General features: G+C 34.1%; 1 protein-coding gene across 6 annotated transcripts in view; it reads left to right on the forward strand.

The window, feature by feature from the left end:
• EFR3A (EFR3 homolog A) overlaps positions 1 to 17,676 on the forward strand; it is a 110,313-nt gene that overhangs the window by 38,726 nt on the left and 53,911 nt on the right. For all 6 annotated transcript variants that reach the window (XM_030794966.1, XM_030794961.1, XM_030794962.1 and 3 more), the window contains exons 3-8: positions 2,277 to 2,404; positions 4,006 to 4,156; positions 7,545 to 7,666; positions 11,335 to 11,484; positions 13,009 to 13,146; positions 16,818 to 16,896. In XM_030794966.1, coding sequence (XP_030650826.1) covers positions 2,277 to 2,404; positions 4,006 to 4,156; positions 7,545 to 7,666; positions 11,335 to 11,484; positions 13,009 to 13,146; positions 16,818 to 16,896 — 768 coding nt within the window. The remainder of the gene's footprint in view (positions 1 to 2,276; positions 2,405 to 4,005; positions 4,157 to 7,544; positions 7,667 to 11,334; positions 11,485 to 13,008; positions 13,147 to 16,817; positions 16,897 to 17,676) is intronic.

Here is a 17,676-nt window from a genome sequence, read left to right on the forward strand (position 1 = left end):
AGATGATCTTGGGCAAGTCCCTTGTTTTCTCATCATGTAATGGAAGTAATAAATAGTACCAATCTCATAAGGTTCTCATGAGGACTAAATGAGTTAATGCAGCTCTTTACTCACTGTTGCTTTCCTAATGTCTATTATTGTGCCTGGCACATAGTTGGCACTCAATATTTGTTTAATGAATGAAAAGATAATCTGATAAAATAAAATAGTGGAGATAAGTACCATGAGCTAAAAGAACATATAGTTGGAACATCTCACCCAAACTTGGAGCAGGGGCTGCTGGGAGGGTGCAACACGTTTTTGGAGGAAGCTAAGACCTAAAGGATGAGTAGGAATTATCCAGGTGAACTGGAGAAGGGTTCCTGGGCAAAGAGATGAGTTGAGTGAAAGAAGTCTTGCACAAAAGATATGGTTTGTAAACTGTATGATTCTATTTATGTCAGATGCATGCTGATTCATAGTGATAAAAAGCAGAGCAGTGGTTGCCTGAAGAGGGAGAGATGGCCTGCAAAGGACATGGGGAATCTTTTGTAAATGATGAAAATGTTCTGTACATGTTGAACATCCCTAATCCAAAAACCTGAAATCTGAAATGCTCCGAAATCCAAAATTTTTTGAGCACTGACATGATACTCAAAGGAAAGGCTCACTGGAGCATTTTGGATTTTGAATTTTTGGATTAGGGATATCTAAGTAGTTAAGTATCTGCAAATATTTCAAAATCTGAAAAAATAGCCAAAGTTGAAACACTTCTGATCGCAAGCATTTTGGATGAGGTATCCTCAACCTGTATCTTACTTTTAGCAGTGTCTTCACAGATGTATACAACTGTCACATTTCCAATTATATACTGTAAGTCAGTGCAGTTATTCATATATAGATTATTCCTCAATAAAATTAGTAAGGGATTAAAAATATAGGAGAGACACAATTGTATTTAAATGATGATGTGGAGGAACTGATACAGAGGGAGAGGTCAAAGAACCAGGAATAAGAGAGGCTAACTGATTGAGCCAGATCATGGAACTGTGTGTAGAAGACAGCTAGAGCAGAGGCAAACCAATTCCTCCTAGACAGGAAAACTAGATTGCTTCACTTTGCCTAGGGCAGGGTTTCTCAACTTAGGTTCAGTTGACATCTTGGTCCAGGTGATTACTTACTTTTGGGGGCTATTTTGTGCATTGTGAGATATTTAGAAACATCCCTGGCCTCTACCTACTAGATCCCAGTACCCACCTTCACCCATCTATGACAACCCATAATGCCTTTAGACATTGCCCTGGAGGGGCTCAGTTACCCCTAGTTAAGATCTACTGGCCTAGCAGGCACTGAGAAAGCAGGGATGTTTTGCCAGTAAATACTAATCTGATGGCTTCCACCTTCTCCGGGAAAGAGAAGAGCTCATTTGCTGTCTGAGAGAGGAGAGAGGCACCAAAGTAGCAAGTCTGAGGAAAACGGAGTAGGTACAAAATATGAGGGGGTGACTCAACTAGGGAAACAGCAAAATAGCCAAAGAACATTGAGGGACCAGTTGAAGGTGAAAACACACATCTACACAATTTTTGTTGTAGATTCACCGTCTAACATAGTTTCCCTTTCTCCCTTCTCACCTATTCCAGTGTTCCTAAGCAACACTTACTTGGGTTATATATGGCCAAGAAACTTATGTGGTAATTGAGGAGAACTTATGCACCTGTTGCACATCATCTTTTAAAAGGCAGAGACAAATGACCGTTTTTTAATTCCATATCAGGGACCTGTTGTTGCTTTTTAAATATGTTGAATAAGTATAGATTCTACAGCTCTGAATACTTTCTCATTTATTAATTACAACCAAAACTTATAATGATATCACTGACTTCTGAATCATTAAAAAAGCCATATGTTGACTATTGTATAAGTAAATGAGTAAAACAGGTTTAATAACATTTCACATTTTTTAAATGAAACAAATTTTGCTTGAAATCTTTTTACATGTATATCCCATTCCCTATATACTACAGATAATTGAGCTATGTCTCTATGAAGGAAGATGTTAGAGTCTAATTTACTGTTTGTGCTTTGCATAAATAGGGCATTGTAAAAAAATTTTTTGAAAGTTCTATGTATCCATCATGGTGAATATTAGCACTAAGGAGGTTATGTACAGAAGGGTTCTACATAAATATCGTTTAATCCCCAATCCAAAAAGGGAAATTATAAAGCAGACAACACTTAAAAATATAAGCATGAAAATATAGATAATCTATTTATTTTGTTATTCTTATTATTTTTAGGATGGCCTTGTGAAAGCTGATATGGAGAAATTGACATTTTATGCAGTATCTGCTCCAGAGAAACTGGATCGAATTGGTTCTTACCTGGCAGAAAGGTTGAGCAGGGATGTTGTCAGACATCGTTCTGGGTAAGGAAACTAATGGCTGCTAACATAGTATCTTTGGAAAATTCTTTCTAGACTTTTAAATCATTCTATAGATTATTTTGCCATTTAGTGAGACAAAGATTATATATAGAGGATAAAACATTGTAATATTATACAAAGAAATATGTAATACTCCGATAGATGCTGTGGCTTTTATTACTTTCCTGGTGGTCAGGTTTTGTGAGTGGACTATGTTAGTTAACTGAGTTACCTTTAGCTTGTGTCTATTGATTTTTGAGACTTTTCTAATGGGAAATAGTAGAAATTGACTCGCTTAGTCTATCAGTGCAATACTGTAATTTAAAGATCAGTCTCTAAGTTGAAAACAAACAGAAAGATCCTGTTAACCAGCCAATTTTTTTTTTTTTTCACACAGCTTCAGTTTTACCTCTTGGAAGAGTAATAAGAGAGAACCGTGTTAGGCTTAGATATCAAGGCCCAGGAAATTGAAGCATGCTGATTTGGAGCTGTGCTAGCTATACTCCTACTGATAAATAGAAGTCTACCATCCTACTATATTCTCTGTGCTCAAACAGTAATAACTTTTCAATTTGGATTATAAATACTTTTTCATTCTGTCATTTTATGATCCAAGTTTATTGGAGTATTCTATTCTCCAAGTGATATATTAGCTTTCTGTACCTTTGCATTGTTACCACTTAGAACATTTTAGTAAGTCATGGCACACATAGCTTTATGGTTGATTGTTGAAGGACTGAATTTTAATTTTGTTTTGGATTTACCCTTTAAAAATTGATACATAATATTTTACATATTTATGGAGTACCTGTGAGTATTTGTTACATGTACAGAATGTGTAAAGATCAAGTCAGGGTATTTGGGCTATCCATCACCTCAATTTATCATTTTTGTGTGTTGGGAACATTTCAAGTCCTTTTCTAGCTACTCTGAGATATACAGTACATTGTTGCTAACTTCAGTCACCCTACTGTGCTGTTGAACATTAGAACTTATTTCTTTTACCTAATTTTGTAAGTTTGTATTCATTAACCAACGTCTCTTCATCCCTCCACACACCGCCCCCACAGCCACACTTACACGCCCTTCCTAGCCTCTGGTATCTGTCTGAATTTTAAGTACAAGATGTAAAATCTGATGAATTGTAAAGTAACATTTATGAGATTTTTAAAATAATATTATGTTGCTGATAGTGTTTTATCTACTCATATTTAGACATATAAGTAGATTATATTGGAAATTGTCACATTAATAATTATTTTGGGTCAGATACAAGTAAATATGGTTGAAAGTCTGGCAAATAGAAAATGTCCATATTTACAAAGAAAAATATACACAAAGTTAATGTTAAAGAAGCTCAGATAGTTAAGGAGAAAATGGAGGAATACAGTGTATATTTTCTGTATACTTCGATAAAAGGATTATTTTATAACCTACAAGATATTAGTGCTGTGTGAGAATTAAGATTTTACTTAGGAGTTAATAAATTTGCATTTCTTTCTTCAGTGTATTTCAATAGACTATTTCATTTCTTCCAATGGAAAGCACTTAGGAGAATTAAGAGAGGTAGAAATGCTTTGACGTTCTTTTTCTCCTACATGTAGGTATGTTTTGATTGCTATGGAGGCACTGGACCAACTTCTCATGGCTTGCCATTCTCAAAGCATTAAGCCATTTGTAGAAAGCTTTCTTCATATGGTGGCAAAGCTGCTGGAATCGGGGGAACCAAAGCTTCAAGTTCTTGGAACAAATTCTGTGAGTAAAACTATTCTGTTTACTAAATTTATGCTTAATTAGCGTATCTAGAATTAATTGCTTCTTAGAATGACTTTACCTGGTAAAGGCAAATTCCCTCTAAAGGGCATTTGAACAGTCAACACAAATTAAGATAATTAGAATACTTTGCCTCTCACTTTTTCTGCTGTTTCTTGTGAAATCTGTGGTATTAACTAATCATAATAGAATATCTGCCTGTAAATGAATGCATACTTGTCATTTTTATTTTCTCTTGGTCTTTTATTGCAACACTAACTTTGTGTCCTACATTCCTTTTGAGTTTCATGCGTTTTCATTAATTAAGGTTGTTTCCATTTTTATGGCTAGTATGAATAATGCTGCTATGAAGATTTGTGTACAGGTTTTTGTGTGGATGTATGTTTTTCATTCTCTTGGGTATATACTTAGTAGTGTAATTGCTGAGTCATGTAGTAACTGTGTTTAATTGTTTTCCAAAGTGGTTGAGTCATGTAGTAACTGTGTTTAATTGTTTTCCAAAGTGGTTGTGTTATTTTACATTCCCACCACCAACATATGAGTGTTGTTTCTCCACATCCTCATCAGTACTTGTTAAGTACTTGTTATTGTCTGTTTTTTTATTTTAACCATCCTAGAGGGTCTGAAGTGGTATCATTGTGGTTTTGATTTTAATTTCCCTAATGATTAATGGTAAAACTCTGCATGTGCTCTTTGACTATTAGGTATATTTTCTTTGGAGAAATGTCTATTCAAATCCTTTCCCTCCTTTTTTCAATTGTCTTTTTATTGTTGAGTTGTAAAAGTTCTTTATATATTCTTGATAAGAGTACTTTATCAGATATGTGATTTGCAGACATCTTCTCCTTCTGTGGTTTTGTCTTTTCACTTTCTTCATGGTATGCTTTGAGTTACTAAAGTTTTGATTTTGATGAAGTCCAGTTGCTTTTTTTTTTCCTTTTGTTGTTGGTGTGTGTGGGTGTGTATGTGTGTTTGGGGGGTGGTGGATGGGTATGCTTTCAGTTTCATCTCTAAGAAACTATTGCCTAATCCAAGATCACAAAGATTTACTCCTATAGTTTCTTCTAAGAGTTTTACAGTTTAAGTTTGTATTTAATAATCCATTTTGAGTTAGCTTTTGTATGTGATGTGAATTCAGCATTCAGCTTTATCCACATTTTGCACGTGGATATTTAACTATGCCATTACTATCCGTTGAAAAGGCTATTCTTTCCCTTTGAATGGTCTTGGCAGTCTTTTAAAAATAAGTTTACCATAAAATTTAAGGGTTTATATGTTTATTCTTTTTTAGACTACTTCTGAACTATTTCTGCTCACCACATTCATTTTCTTCTACCTTGAACCACTGTTCCTTAAAATAAGTTTGGGAAAAGCATACCTACTTTAAAAAGAAAATACAGTGATAATATTTCTTCCCTTGTCTTTAGTTTCATTGTATCACCTTCAGTCTTTCAGTTCCAACTTCTTCTCTGAGAAGCTTTAAGGCATTCAACCTACATGAATACTGTATGTTTCCATTCAGAGTTTTAATAAAAAAAAAAAATCATATCTTACCTGCTATTGTTTATGGATAATTATTTTCTGGTATAGGAAGAGGAAGTATATGAGGTGCTGACAGTGTGGATTCCACAGTCTGACTACCCCAGTTTGAACTTCGCCTATATCACGTTCTAGCTGTATACCCTGAGGAAGTTATTTATTCTCTCCTTGCCTCGGTTTTTCATCTGTGAAATGAGGAGAATGAGAATACCAATCTCGCAGGATTGTTGTGTGACATGAGTTGATATATATGATGCTCTTGGAAGAGTGCATGGCACTGTGAGTTATTACTGGTAGCAAGAGCGTTAAATAAACCCTCATTCAAAACTCTTAATATGATTTTTATCACTTACTTCAGCAGGAATATATTGGGTATTTCCAAATGTATTTAGATGATGTGACAAGCTTAGTTTCAGGCAAGGTAGCTACTTAGGCTTCTCCTGTTTTGTTTACATTAGGTGAGGAACATTTTGGGGAAGTGGCTTACTAGCTAGGGGGAGAATTTTAGTGTACATTTCCAGAAATTTCCTTACTTTCACCCAGCAATGCCATTAGATTATTTTAATAAGTCATTTGGGCAAAAGACCAGATTCCCCAGTTACCTACCTTAATTTGAGTGAATTTTATTAAATGAAATGCCATATTATCTTGAACAACATTAATTACCTAGTATTTCCTGGTGGTCTAATTTTCTTAGTGGTGGTGAGTGCCTTATGTTGTCACACATGACCAGTACTAATTTAAAATTTATTAATGGTCTTCGTACGGTTTAATTTGTCGACATGTTCCTCTTCATGCTAATGCCAACTCAATATGACAGTAATAGATGGAATGTATTTCGGTTCTCCTTTGTTTCAGAAATTGTGCTAGATACTTTTTATTTTTACCTCTTTTTTGTTGTAAACTGTTTCAAATATAGAAAAGTGTGGAGCATAATATAGTATAGCTGATTCAAGAAAGAAAAATATTAAATAATATCAATAAATGATAATATATAATTTTTGTCATAAATAATACATAATGGTAATACATGTTAATACTATGCAACATTGGTTCATGTTTTTTAAAAGAAATAATACAGTATATGCTAGATATTTTACATATATTAATTATGTCACGATTCTCAACCCTTCAAGCTTAGAAATATTATTTTCATTTTATAGATGAGGAATTACAGCTAAATAACTTGTCCAAAGATACAGTGAAGTAAAGCTGTATATAATAGGAGGATTCAGTCTTGTGCCTTTCTTAGTTCAAAGCTTGTGTTCTTTGTACAATGATAAATACACTGTCATTATTATGGATTAAGATTTAGGGAAAGCATATATTATGTTTCTTCTTTTTTCTTCCTCTTGTTTTCTAAAAGTTTATTATTAAAAAGTTTCTTTTGGGTTGGTGCAGTGGTTCATGCCTGTAATCTGGGTGCTTTGGGAGGCCAAGGCAGGATGATCATTTGAGGCCAGGAGTTCAAGAGCAGCCTGGGCAACATAGCAAGACCCCCATTGTTACAAAAATAAAATTAAATCAAAAAATTAGACAGGTTTGGTGGTGCGTGCCTGTAGCCCTGACGCCTTGGGAGGCTGAGGCAGGAGGATCACTTGAGCCTAGGAATTCAAAGCTCAGTGAGCTATCATCGCACCACTGCCCTGCAGCCTGGGCAACAGAGCAAGACCCTATCTCAAGAAAAGAAAGTTTCTTCTGTATTAATGTCGTATTTGATATTTTGTTTGTTATTTATTTTTATATTGCTTGTTAATATGACAATGTATGAAATTAAATGTATTTGGTCCACACCTTCAAGAAGGTGAGATATATTATTTGTGTTTTTTAGTTTGTCAAATTTGCAAATATTGAAGAAGACACACCATCCTATCACAGACGTTATGACTTTTTTGTGTCTCGATTCAGTGCCATGTGCCATTCCTGTCATAGTGATCCAGAAATACGAACAGAGTATGTATTATTTTACTTTATGATCTATAGTAAGTAATTTAGAGATGAATATTGTGTTTATATGTTACATAATGATTACCAGAGGAAACAAGAATATGGCTGAAATATGGCTTTCCGTTGCTGTTAGAAGCTATAATTACTGACTGAAGTAGGAAAATGAGAATGGTTTTCCAGCTCACTAAAATGCAATCTTTACTGTAGCCTAGAATGTCTCTTCATGCTCTGCTTACTCTGTCAGATCCTGTCCTTCTATCGTTTCTTCCTGCTTTCACTCTAATCCTGCCATGTGGATCTCCTTGCCATTTCTTGAACACTGTAGTCACACCTCTCCTCAGGCCCTTTGGACACATTGGTCTTTGTGCACAGAACAGTTCCCTGGATGCCCACATGGCTTGTTACCTCACTTAGTTCAGATTTCTGCTCAAATGACACCTTATCACAAGAACCCTCCCCAGCCACCCTTTATTAAATGTCACCCATCTCATTCTACCCCTAGTTATCTTTATCTTCTTATCATATATCTCCTTATTTCTTGCTCCTCTATGGAATATAAATTCCAGGAGGGTGAGGACTTTGGTTTGAGGACTGCAGTATCGCCAATACTTTGAATAGTGCCTGGTCCATAGTAGGCTCTCAGTTAGTACTTTTTGAGTGAATAAGTAGATAAATTGAATGAATGTATATTACTGAATCACTATCCATCTGAGGTTGTCATGACAACTGTCTTGGACATTTTTAAACATTTCTTCTAGATATATCCTACTAAAAATCTGGAATCAAATATTTTATAAACTCAATCAGTAGGTTGATAGAATGAGAAATACAGAAATGAGAAACTTTAAAGTTAAGAATTAAAGCCAAAATGACTTTAGGAAATATAGAAAGTAATTTGAGCATTACTATCTTACACCTAAAAAACAAGAAATCAACCAGGATTTAGAGTTCCTGTGGGCAGTTGATAATCAAGATATAGCATGCTTTATAATTTTTACTTTTATTTTAAAATAAAGGAATGTACAGAAATATAACTAGATTTCAGTTAAAGTATGCAAGCTACAGTGCTGGTTTACATGAAACAAAAACAAGTGTAAATTTATTTTAACTTGGAGAAAGAAAGCTTAAAGGTGATTAAATAGTTATTTTCAGGTCTAAGATTTGTTTTTGTCTGTGATGCTGCTGGTATGATTTTTGCTCCATAGAGTATAGGCCATTTAGAGTCCTGCTATTATTCTTTTATTATGAAGTGTAAAGCCTTCTCAGAGGTAAAAAAAAATACTATAATTACCTTACAATAATTAGTTTTCTATTTGTCTCCATCACCAGGAAAATTCTTTTTTCTCTCTCTAAAGGATATCTTTTAAATGTTTATGAGACTGTTCTCTCTCTTCAGAGGCTGATAATAAGTTTTTAATGGGGCAAAAAGATACAAAGATTAGCTAAAGAAATTGGCAATTTTTTCAAGATTTTAACATTTTTGCTTTCTTTCAAAAGTATGTTTTTCTAAGTATTTATCATCCCCTAGTGAAATATCTTGTCTTTTGAATGTGTTTTTACCTGTTTTTCATTACTGCTTTCAAAAAGAAACTTTGACATTTTCTATAAACCAATGAAAGGACTTATAGTACAATTTGCTAACTCTGGGTCTTTCCAATATTATATTTGAAGTTCCATAATGCCAACATTTTATTTGAATTCCTGTAAAACAAATGAGTAAATTAAAATGCTATTTAATATAAAATACTTAGTTTGATTATTTCTGCTTTAACTTAAAAGCCCTTTTGATTTTCTTTAAGTATATTTATATTGTCTTTTAAGTTCTAACTTAGATAAATCATCAGTCCCTTTATTTTTTTACCAAGCTCTTACCAAGTAGAACTCCAGGAGACATGGACAGTAGGAGATGAGGCTGGTAAATGTTAGGATTTTCTTATTTTCCTTGAAGAACTGGCTCCCACTTATAGAGTTATGCATCACAATCTTTTAACTCTAATTTTCTGAAGAAACTTCAGCTGTGGTAGAAATTACCACCACCACCACCATCATTGTCATCGTCCTCATCATGGTTAGCAACAAACAGGAACAGCTAACACTGAGTGCTTACTGTGTGCCAATTATTGTTTAACCACTTTACGTGAATTAGCTCATTTAAATTGTTCAACATTTCTATGCTGTAGATGTGACAGTTCTATTTTACTGATGGGGAAACTGTAGAATTCGTTTTGGGGGGTCATGGCTAGAATGTGCTGATTAGTCTAGATACTAGATCTGGATTGGATGAAGCTGTGTAGCTATAGTAGCTATTGGTAGTTACCACCAACACCGCCCTTTAACCTTGAACAAGGGCACCACTATCTGCTGCTGCACCATTTAGGCTGCAGTCTCACATCATCTTGTTTGTTAATGTGCTCCATGCCACCTTGTGCTTGGCCTTCTCATCACCCAAGGTGTAGCAGGAGGTATGTAAAGCAGGCACCTTTTGTAGGAATGTAGGCTTGCCCACTGTGATAGCTGCATGAGAATCTCTCAAGACTTCTTTATGTTTTAAAAAGCAGCATGTATAGACACGACTTTGAAATAGGCAAAAGTTGCCTTTATGTCTTCCAATTCATTTTTCTCAGCTGTTCAGTATCATATTACTGCCACCTCCCATTCTCCATCTGCTACTCCTGAATGCCTGCATTATTTTGCCATGGGGATGCAAAGCAATGTCACCTCCCTCCCCATATCTTCTATTGTTTAAACCTGTTTACAGTTTTTAGAAGACAATGCTAGGTAAACTGAATAAACAACAAATTGGTGAGTATTTTAAATAGTAGAAAGAAAGAAAGTAAATAGCCATCATATTTGACCAGAAGGAAAATGTTTTGAGACTAATTGGGCCACCAAGTTAGCTCTGCTTGAGACTGTTCTTTTGCAGTTTTTAGAAACTGTTTTCTAGTCACTTTTCTTCTCATTCTTGAACCTATAGATTTTTATTTTCTTTTGCTTTTTTAAAGAAGTGTAAGGAGGAGCTTGAGGAGGTTTGGTGCTCTGATCTGGGATGGGAGGATAAGGCAGCATTCTCTCACTGCTGTATTGATACATTTTAAGTCACATTATCAGATTATTATATGATAATGTATATGTGTTTATAGACACATTTGTATATATATTGCTGAGGTTATCTGTGCTCCATTTCGATAGTTCTTATTTGTAATACCTTTTAAAAGAACCAGCTTAGTCTTCTATCTAGGTGGTCAAAGGGAGTTGAAGGGCTGTTAGGGAGGAACAGTGAGAGAAGTCTGAAGAAGCATGAAGGGTGTTCAGAACAGTGAAATCATGTTTTCACTCAGCTCTTGAGACCTCTAGGTAAGAAATGGAGTATCATTATCATTTTAAGAAAACCTATGCTGTTGATTTTTTAAAATTGAAAAATAGGTATTTCTGTATCTTATTGTCCTTTTAACTTTTTAAATGCTGATTTTAAGAACATGATATTTAAAATAAGCCTTTTTGGGGCATATCTCTGTCTCTTAAATTTTTGAAATTTACTTTCTTAGACTTGTGTGCTATTTTAAGTTATTTTATTAATAAGATAACAGTATTGATATCCGTTCTCTTAGCTAGGCAAACGGACTTGTTTAAATAATTTTTTTATGGCTCATTTTCTTCTTTTTTTTTTTTTATAGGATACGAATTGCTGGCATTAGAGGTATTCAAGGTGTGGTTCGCAAAACAGTTAACGATGAACTTCGGGCCACCATTTGGGAACCTCAGCATATGGATAAGATTGTTCCATCCCTCCTGTTTAACATGCAAAAGATAGAAGAAGTTGACAGGTATTTAAAAACATATTAGTGTTGAGACTGTATTACTTTTATATATATGTATGTGTGTTTGCTAGGATAAGAATGTTTTATCTTTAGTACTCTGTAAACAGTAGTCTCATAAAGTTAAGTGAGTTTAAAAATATGTACCTTTCTAAAAAAATTTTTAGTCTGTAGTGATCGTATTAGGCTTAGTAGACTACAGATTATTATTCATACACTTAAGCCTTTATTTTCTTTTAGAGTAAGTTTACAGTTTATTTGCCACTAATTATTGAATATCCAAATTGCTGTTTTAATGAATACTACTTAAAGTTGCAAATGTGAGAAACAGAAATTATAGCTCTACTTTTGTTAATCTAAAAGATCCAGCATACTTTTGTGCAGGGTGTTAGAACTAACCAAAGTAATAATAATAATGATAATAATAGCTACCCACACTGTATTTTATTTTTTCAACAAATGGTTAGACACTGTTCATATTTGATTTGTCCTTAGATATTTTGGAATTGAATATTGTTTTGGGATATATGCTTGTTTTTTCTTTTTCCTCTACAACATTCACTTACAGTTCTAAATTTAAATTTTATGATTTTAGTGATTATATGTGTAATAGCAACATAAAAGTAGTCTAGAAATGAGATGTAATTGATAACTCTATGGTAACACACGTTCATGTTAATTTACACTAATTACAGAAAGGATTCATGCTTGATTCCTTAGATGTGACTGTCTCCAGCTTTGGGAACCTTTCCTAAAGTGTGAAACTTGTTGTATTTTAGCACTATCTGTATTTTTCCTATTCTTGGCACTGTAGCTGAGGTGAAAGTTTCCTTATCTAAAATATTTACTATTTAAAGGATCACTAGCTAGTTGGGAACCCATTTTCCATAATTATGGCTCTTGACGTCCAGGATTAGCATAAGTAATATACAAGAAACAGAGCTCATTGGTTGTCAGTTCTTAAGAAATTACATTTTTTCATGATATCCCCGTGCCACATATACATTTTTAGACTTATTATTCATAAATTCATTAGCCTAAAATGTTTCAGGATATGAACAGAATATTATCTGCTGAAGACAGCTACGTATACAGATATTCTAATTAGCTTTTAAATTTTATTTTTTATTTACAGGCTAGGTCATAGGTTTTCACTTTATTTTTGCCCATTTACAGTTAAATTAAGGATACCTAAAGATGGTCTCTGGGCCCTGTGTTCCTACTAAGATTTTGCTATAAATACAGAAAAGTTGAATGAAAGTGAATAGCAAGCTGCTGAGTATTTTAGTTATATATAAAAGACATTCTGTTAGCTAGAAACAATTTGCACAGCCAAGTTTATTTCTTCAATTTGAAAGAGCGTATGATTCATTTTGATGGTGTTAAATTCATGAAATTAGAATTAAGCTTTATATTTACTGGAGGATAAAAAGAAAATGCCAGTTTAACATTTCTAAAAGGTAAAGTATATTCTGTTTATTAGAACTAATATTAAAATTCTTGTGTTTTTCTTTATTTCTCATTCTTTTTTAGTCGCATAGGCCCTCCTTCTTCTCCTTCTGCAACTGACAAAGAAGAGAATCCTGCTGTTCTGGCTGAAAACTGTCTCAGAGAACTGCTGGGTCGAGCAACCTTTGGGAATATGAATAATGCTGTTAGACCAGTTTTTGCGTAAGTAGTTGGTGTTTTCCTGGTTATTTGTGACTTTGCTGTATTAATTCTGTGTTAACTTATTTACAGAGGACAACTACTTTTTTACTTGCATGAGTGAGTTATTAATGGAATCAGTGTAATATTGTGGAAGTAGTACAGGACTGAGTCATGCATGATATGTTTGAACAGTGGTTCAATTACTTAATTACCTTTTTCCCTGTAAGTATGAAGTGTAATAATGTGTTTAATATCATGTGCATTGTTTAACTTGAATATCTGCTTACAGACCTTGAAATGCATATGTGCAGTGAAATATTTAAACAGTGTCTAAGTATGATGTATCTTGTTCTACCAACTTTCATGGCCAGGTTTTCCTGGTCCCTGGCTTCTATTTATTGGCTGTCTTTTTGCTGTGGCTGGGCTGCCTTAGATCACATTCACATCTCTGAGTGAATTCATCTTTTACATAGTGATTAATCAGAGCAAGAATATTAAATATCTCGTTGGTACTTTCACGCTGTCCTCCAGGCAAAATACATTAATGAGCTTTGAGTTTCTCCACATAGATATGGTCTCTCAAGCCTTGTCAAGCCTTTGTGTTTCTAACTCAATCACCAGATGATAGATCTACTATATAATATTCTATGTAATTTCTAGACATTTTTGCTAGTCTGTCTTTTGTTAAAATTCATCTTGTCCTCTTCTCCTTCTGACTGTAATAGTGGCTTTGTAGAATATGTACGATATTCTAAGTGTAACATCCAGAATTCTTTATTTAGGACGGATGGACGTTCTTAGCCTAGGGTTCAAAGTTGAGCCTTAGTTACAAGAATCTATAAATCACAAAATTGTATTAAAAATTAGAGAGTCATTAGATTTTTGAAGGGATCTGTGTTTCCTCCCACCTCCATAATATTGAGATCTACTGTTTAAAGGCTCTGTAAGCTTATGGAAATGCTACTAAAAATTATAGAATTACACCAAATATACTAAGAGCAAATTTATTTTTTTAATATCTAGACATGCAGACTTAACGTCAGAATTCCATTTTTTATCTTAATACTCTTAGAACTAATCTATAAGGCCTTAAAAATCTAGAGAGCTAGCTTGGAAGAAAGAATTTACCAAACAAGTTGTACTTGAGTTGAATAACTTGAACTGAGTTATATTCTTTTCTACATAGAACTTAAAATTTCTGATCATGTATTAATTAATTAAATTAATCTTAAGTAAATATGTGATTACACATTACCCATTTACCCATTTAGTTAATTAAATATTAAATGCCCTCTACAAGTGAGGTGCCAGATATTTGGGGAATATATGCATGAATAACAAATTTGATGGATGATTGACATGTATAATATTTATAAAATAATATATGGATTATGAGAAAAGGACAAAAAGTGCTCTAGCAGTTCAAAACAAATAATTCATGTCTAATTTGAGAATTTAGGGCCAGTGTCTTTTTTTTTTTTTTTTTTTTTTTAGAGACAGAGTTTGCTCTTGTTGCCCAGGCTGGAGTGCAATGGCATGATCTTGGCTCACCACAACCTCCGCCTCCTGGGTTCCAGCGATTTTCCTGCCTCAGCCTCCCGAGTAGCTCGGATTATAGGCATGCATCACCATGCCTGGCTAATTTTGTATTTTTAGTAGAGATGGGGTTGCGCCATGTTGTTCAGGCTGGTCTCGAACTCCCAACCTCAGGTGATCCGCCTGCCTTGGCCTCCCATAGTGCTGGGGTTACAGGCGTGAGCCACAGCAGCCTGCCAGGGCCAGTATCTTTTAATGCAGATGAAGGTAGTTATCAAAAACTGCTATGGAAATTGTATTTTATTTGTAAAGAATGCTTTTGTTTGACATTGAAGTAGGTTTTTAATTTCAATTATTATGTGATCGAGTAAAGAAAATGGATGATTTAAAAGAAATTTTGAATATTGTATTTTTAATCAACAGCACAAGACACTGATATTGTTGGCTGGAGTGCTGGATATAGTTTAGGGGTTACAGTGAGATAAGAGGGAAAACGTTTAGGCTAGTAGAGATCTTAAAATTTTATATTTAAGTTTATAGATAATTAGTGGAGACCTTAGCTCAAAAGTATAAAGTGGCTAGAATTTCCCTTTGAGAAAGTTAATCAGATAGGGCTATATAGGACAAATTTGAGCCACGGCCAGTATGTTAGCAGGTTACTGTAATAAAATTCTTGACAAGTACATATGCGAACTATAAGTAATTGGTAGCATGCTTGAAGCGGTAAATAAAGTTTCTTTTTCTGCCTCTTAGCAGATAAATATTGTATTGGACCATATTTAACTTGACTATTGGCTAAGAATCCATAAGATTATGATAATACAGGTCATATTAGCATTAAAGATTTATTTTATATCTTCTGAGAGTGAAGATGGAAGAATTTGCCTCAATTATAAGACAAACTACCCAGTTTATCAGATTCAGGTTAACTGTGCATTTGTTTTCTGCATTTTGTTCTGTAAATTCTCTGAATGTGTTTCTATCACTGCTTCTGTCCACTTTATTTTAATTAGTGGGTTTCATTTCTGCCTTCTACTCTTCATTCAGGCTTCTTTAGAACAGGTAGGCAAGTTCAAATGCTTCTTCGAATACATGGAGCCTAGAGCATAGCATGTAACACATAGTAGACCTTAATAACTGTGATGATTCAAGAGGGATTTCAGGTCTTTTTTTTTTGTACCATTTCCATTTTTAATGACCCAAAAAATAATTATTACTTTCAAGGAAATGAAAGTTATAAGAAGCAGCACAGATGTTAATATAGGTCATATCAGGATGTGCTGTTTATTAGTTGTATGAACTTGAAAAACTCATTCAACCTCTCTGAGCTCCAATTTTTTCACCTTTGAAGAGTTTTGAATGCATGCATTAAATGGTTTATTTATATATTAAAATAGAAGCTACCACTTATCAAGTGCTGGCTGCACCCTGTGACTATGCTAATAACCTTATATACTTTATCTTACTTAATCCTTTTACCTTGTGAAATGGATGTTATTATTATCTCCATTTTCCAGGTCAGAGAACTGACCCTTAGAGAAGTCAAGTAACTCACTCATGGACAAGGACAAATAGGTAGAAAATGAAGTCAGAATTCAAATTCTGATCATTTTATTCCTGAACCTATGGTCTAGATTAACCATTAAGGTTGATAATATATGCCTAGCATAAAGTATATTTTCAACAAATTATAGTTATAACAAAGTTAGTTTTGATATAGAAGGACAATTTTTAAAATTTAATTTTGATACAGTAGGTGAGAAGTAGATCTGGCCATCTGTGAATATAATCTAAAGCTGTTTCCCTGGTGTTTTCCAGCCTTGTATTTGTCCTTCATTCACCCTCTTTCATTCAGATTTATTTGTTAGTTAAAATTACCCTTTGAGAGAAGTAAATTAATAAATCACAACATTAAACGGAATCAATAAATATTTGTTGATTAAATGTTCACGAAACTACTTCTAGTCCACAGCATTGCTTTAGAAATAGCTTTAATTGCAACATATATTTCACGAAGTTCATTAATTAAGAATTAAATTGAAATCTTGCTTTTCTTTTAGGTAATATTCTCACTATTAAGCTTTTCCTATTGAGGTTTCTAGAGGAAGAAAGTATAATAAAATAGAGAATTTTAAAGTAATTTTTGTTATTTGCAGGCATTTAGATCATCATAAACTGTGGGATCCCAATGAATTTGCTGTTCACTGCTTTAAAATTATAATGTATTCCATTCAGGTAAGGTTTGATTAACTATTTACTGTATTTATATAAGTAATTTTGGTTCTGTATGGATAAGCACATTATGAAACAGATGTGGGAAGCTGTAGGATATAAATCATTGCTCTTAATTTAGCTCTTTTGTCTCATTCATTTTCATTTGCTACATATTTTCTTCTTGGCCAAGATGAAAAGATAGATCTAATAAAAAACAGCTAAATCATGTTATCATTGTTCCCCTCAGAGCCAAGGCCAACACAGACAAGCTTCTTGACAGTCTCCTGCTATCCCCTGATTCATTGAGGGTGTTGTCTTTTAGGGATTCCAAATTGTCACAGGGATTTCTGATCTCATAGCCTTCCTTTGCTGGATGGGCCCTAAGCTTTGTATCTAGTTTCCTATGTATACAACTATTTAAATGAGTAGCTTTGGGCACTGGAGAGCTGAAGATTTGCCTGGGACTGCTGCTGGCCTCAGCGTGCACTTGCCTTTCCAGATGCTTACCTTCTTGTGGAGTTTAGACTAAGGGACTTTCCTTTCTTGTCACTTTATCTGGATATCAGAAAGTCTTATATATAGCTGACCCTTGAATAACATGAGTTTCAACTGTGCAGGTCCACTTATAGTATAGTTTTTTTTTTTTTTCCAACAAAATGCAGATCGAAAATCTATTATTTGTTGGATTCAAAACCCCACGTATATGGGGGCTGATTTCTTTCCTTGCAGGGCCAACTGCAGGACTTGAGTATGTGCAGATTTTGGTATGGGGTGGGGCTGGAACCTATCCCCAAGTATATC

The sequence above is a fragment of the Nomascus leucogenys genome, chromosome 16, assembly GCF_006542625.1.
Source record: "Nomascus leucogenys isolate Asia chromosome 16, Asia_NLE_v1, whole genome shotgun sequence".
Lineage (NCBI taxonomy): Eukaryota > Metazoa > Chordata > Mammalia > Primates > Hylobatidae > Nomascus > Nomascus leucogenys.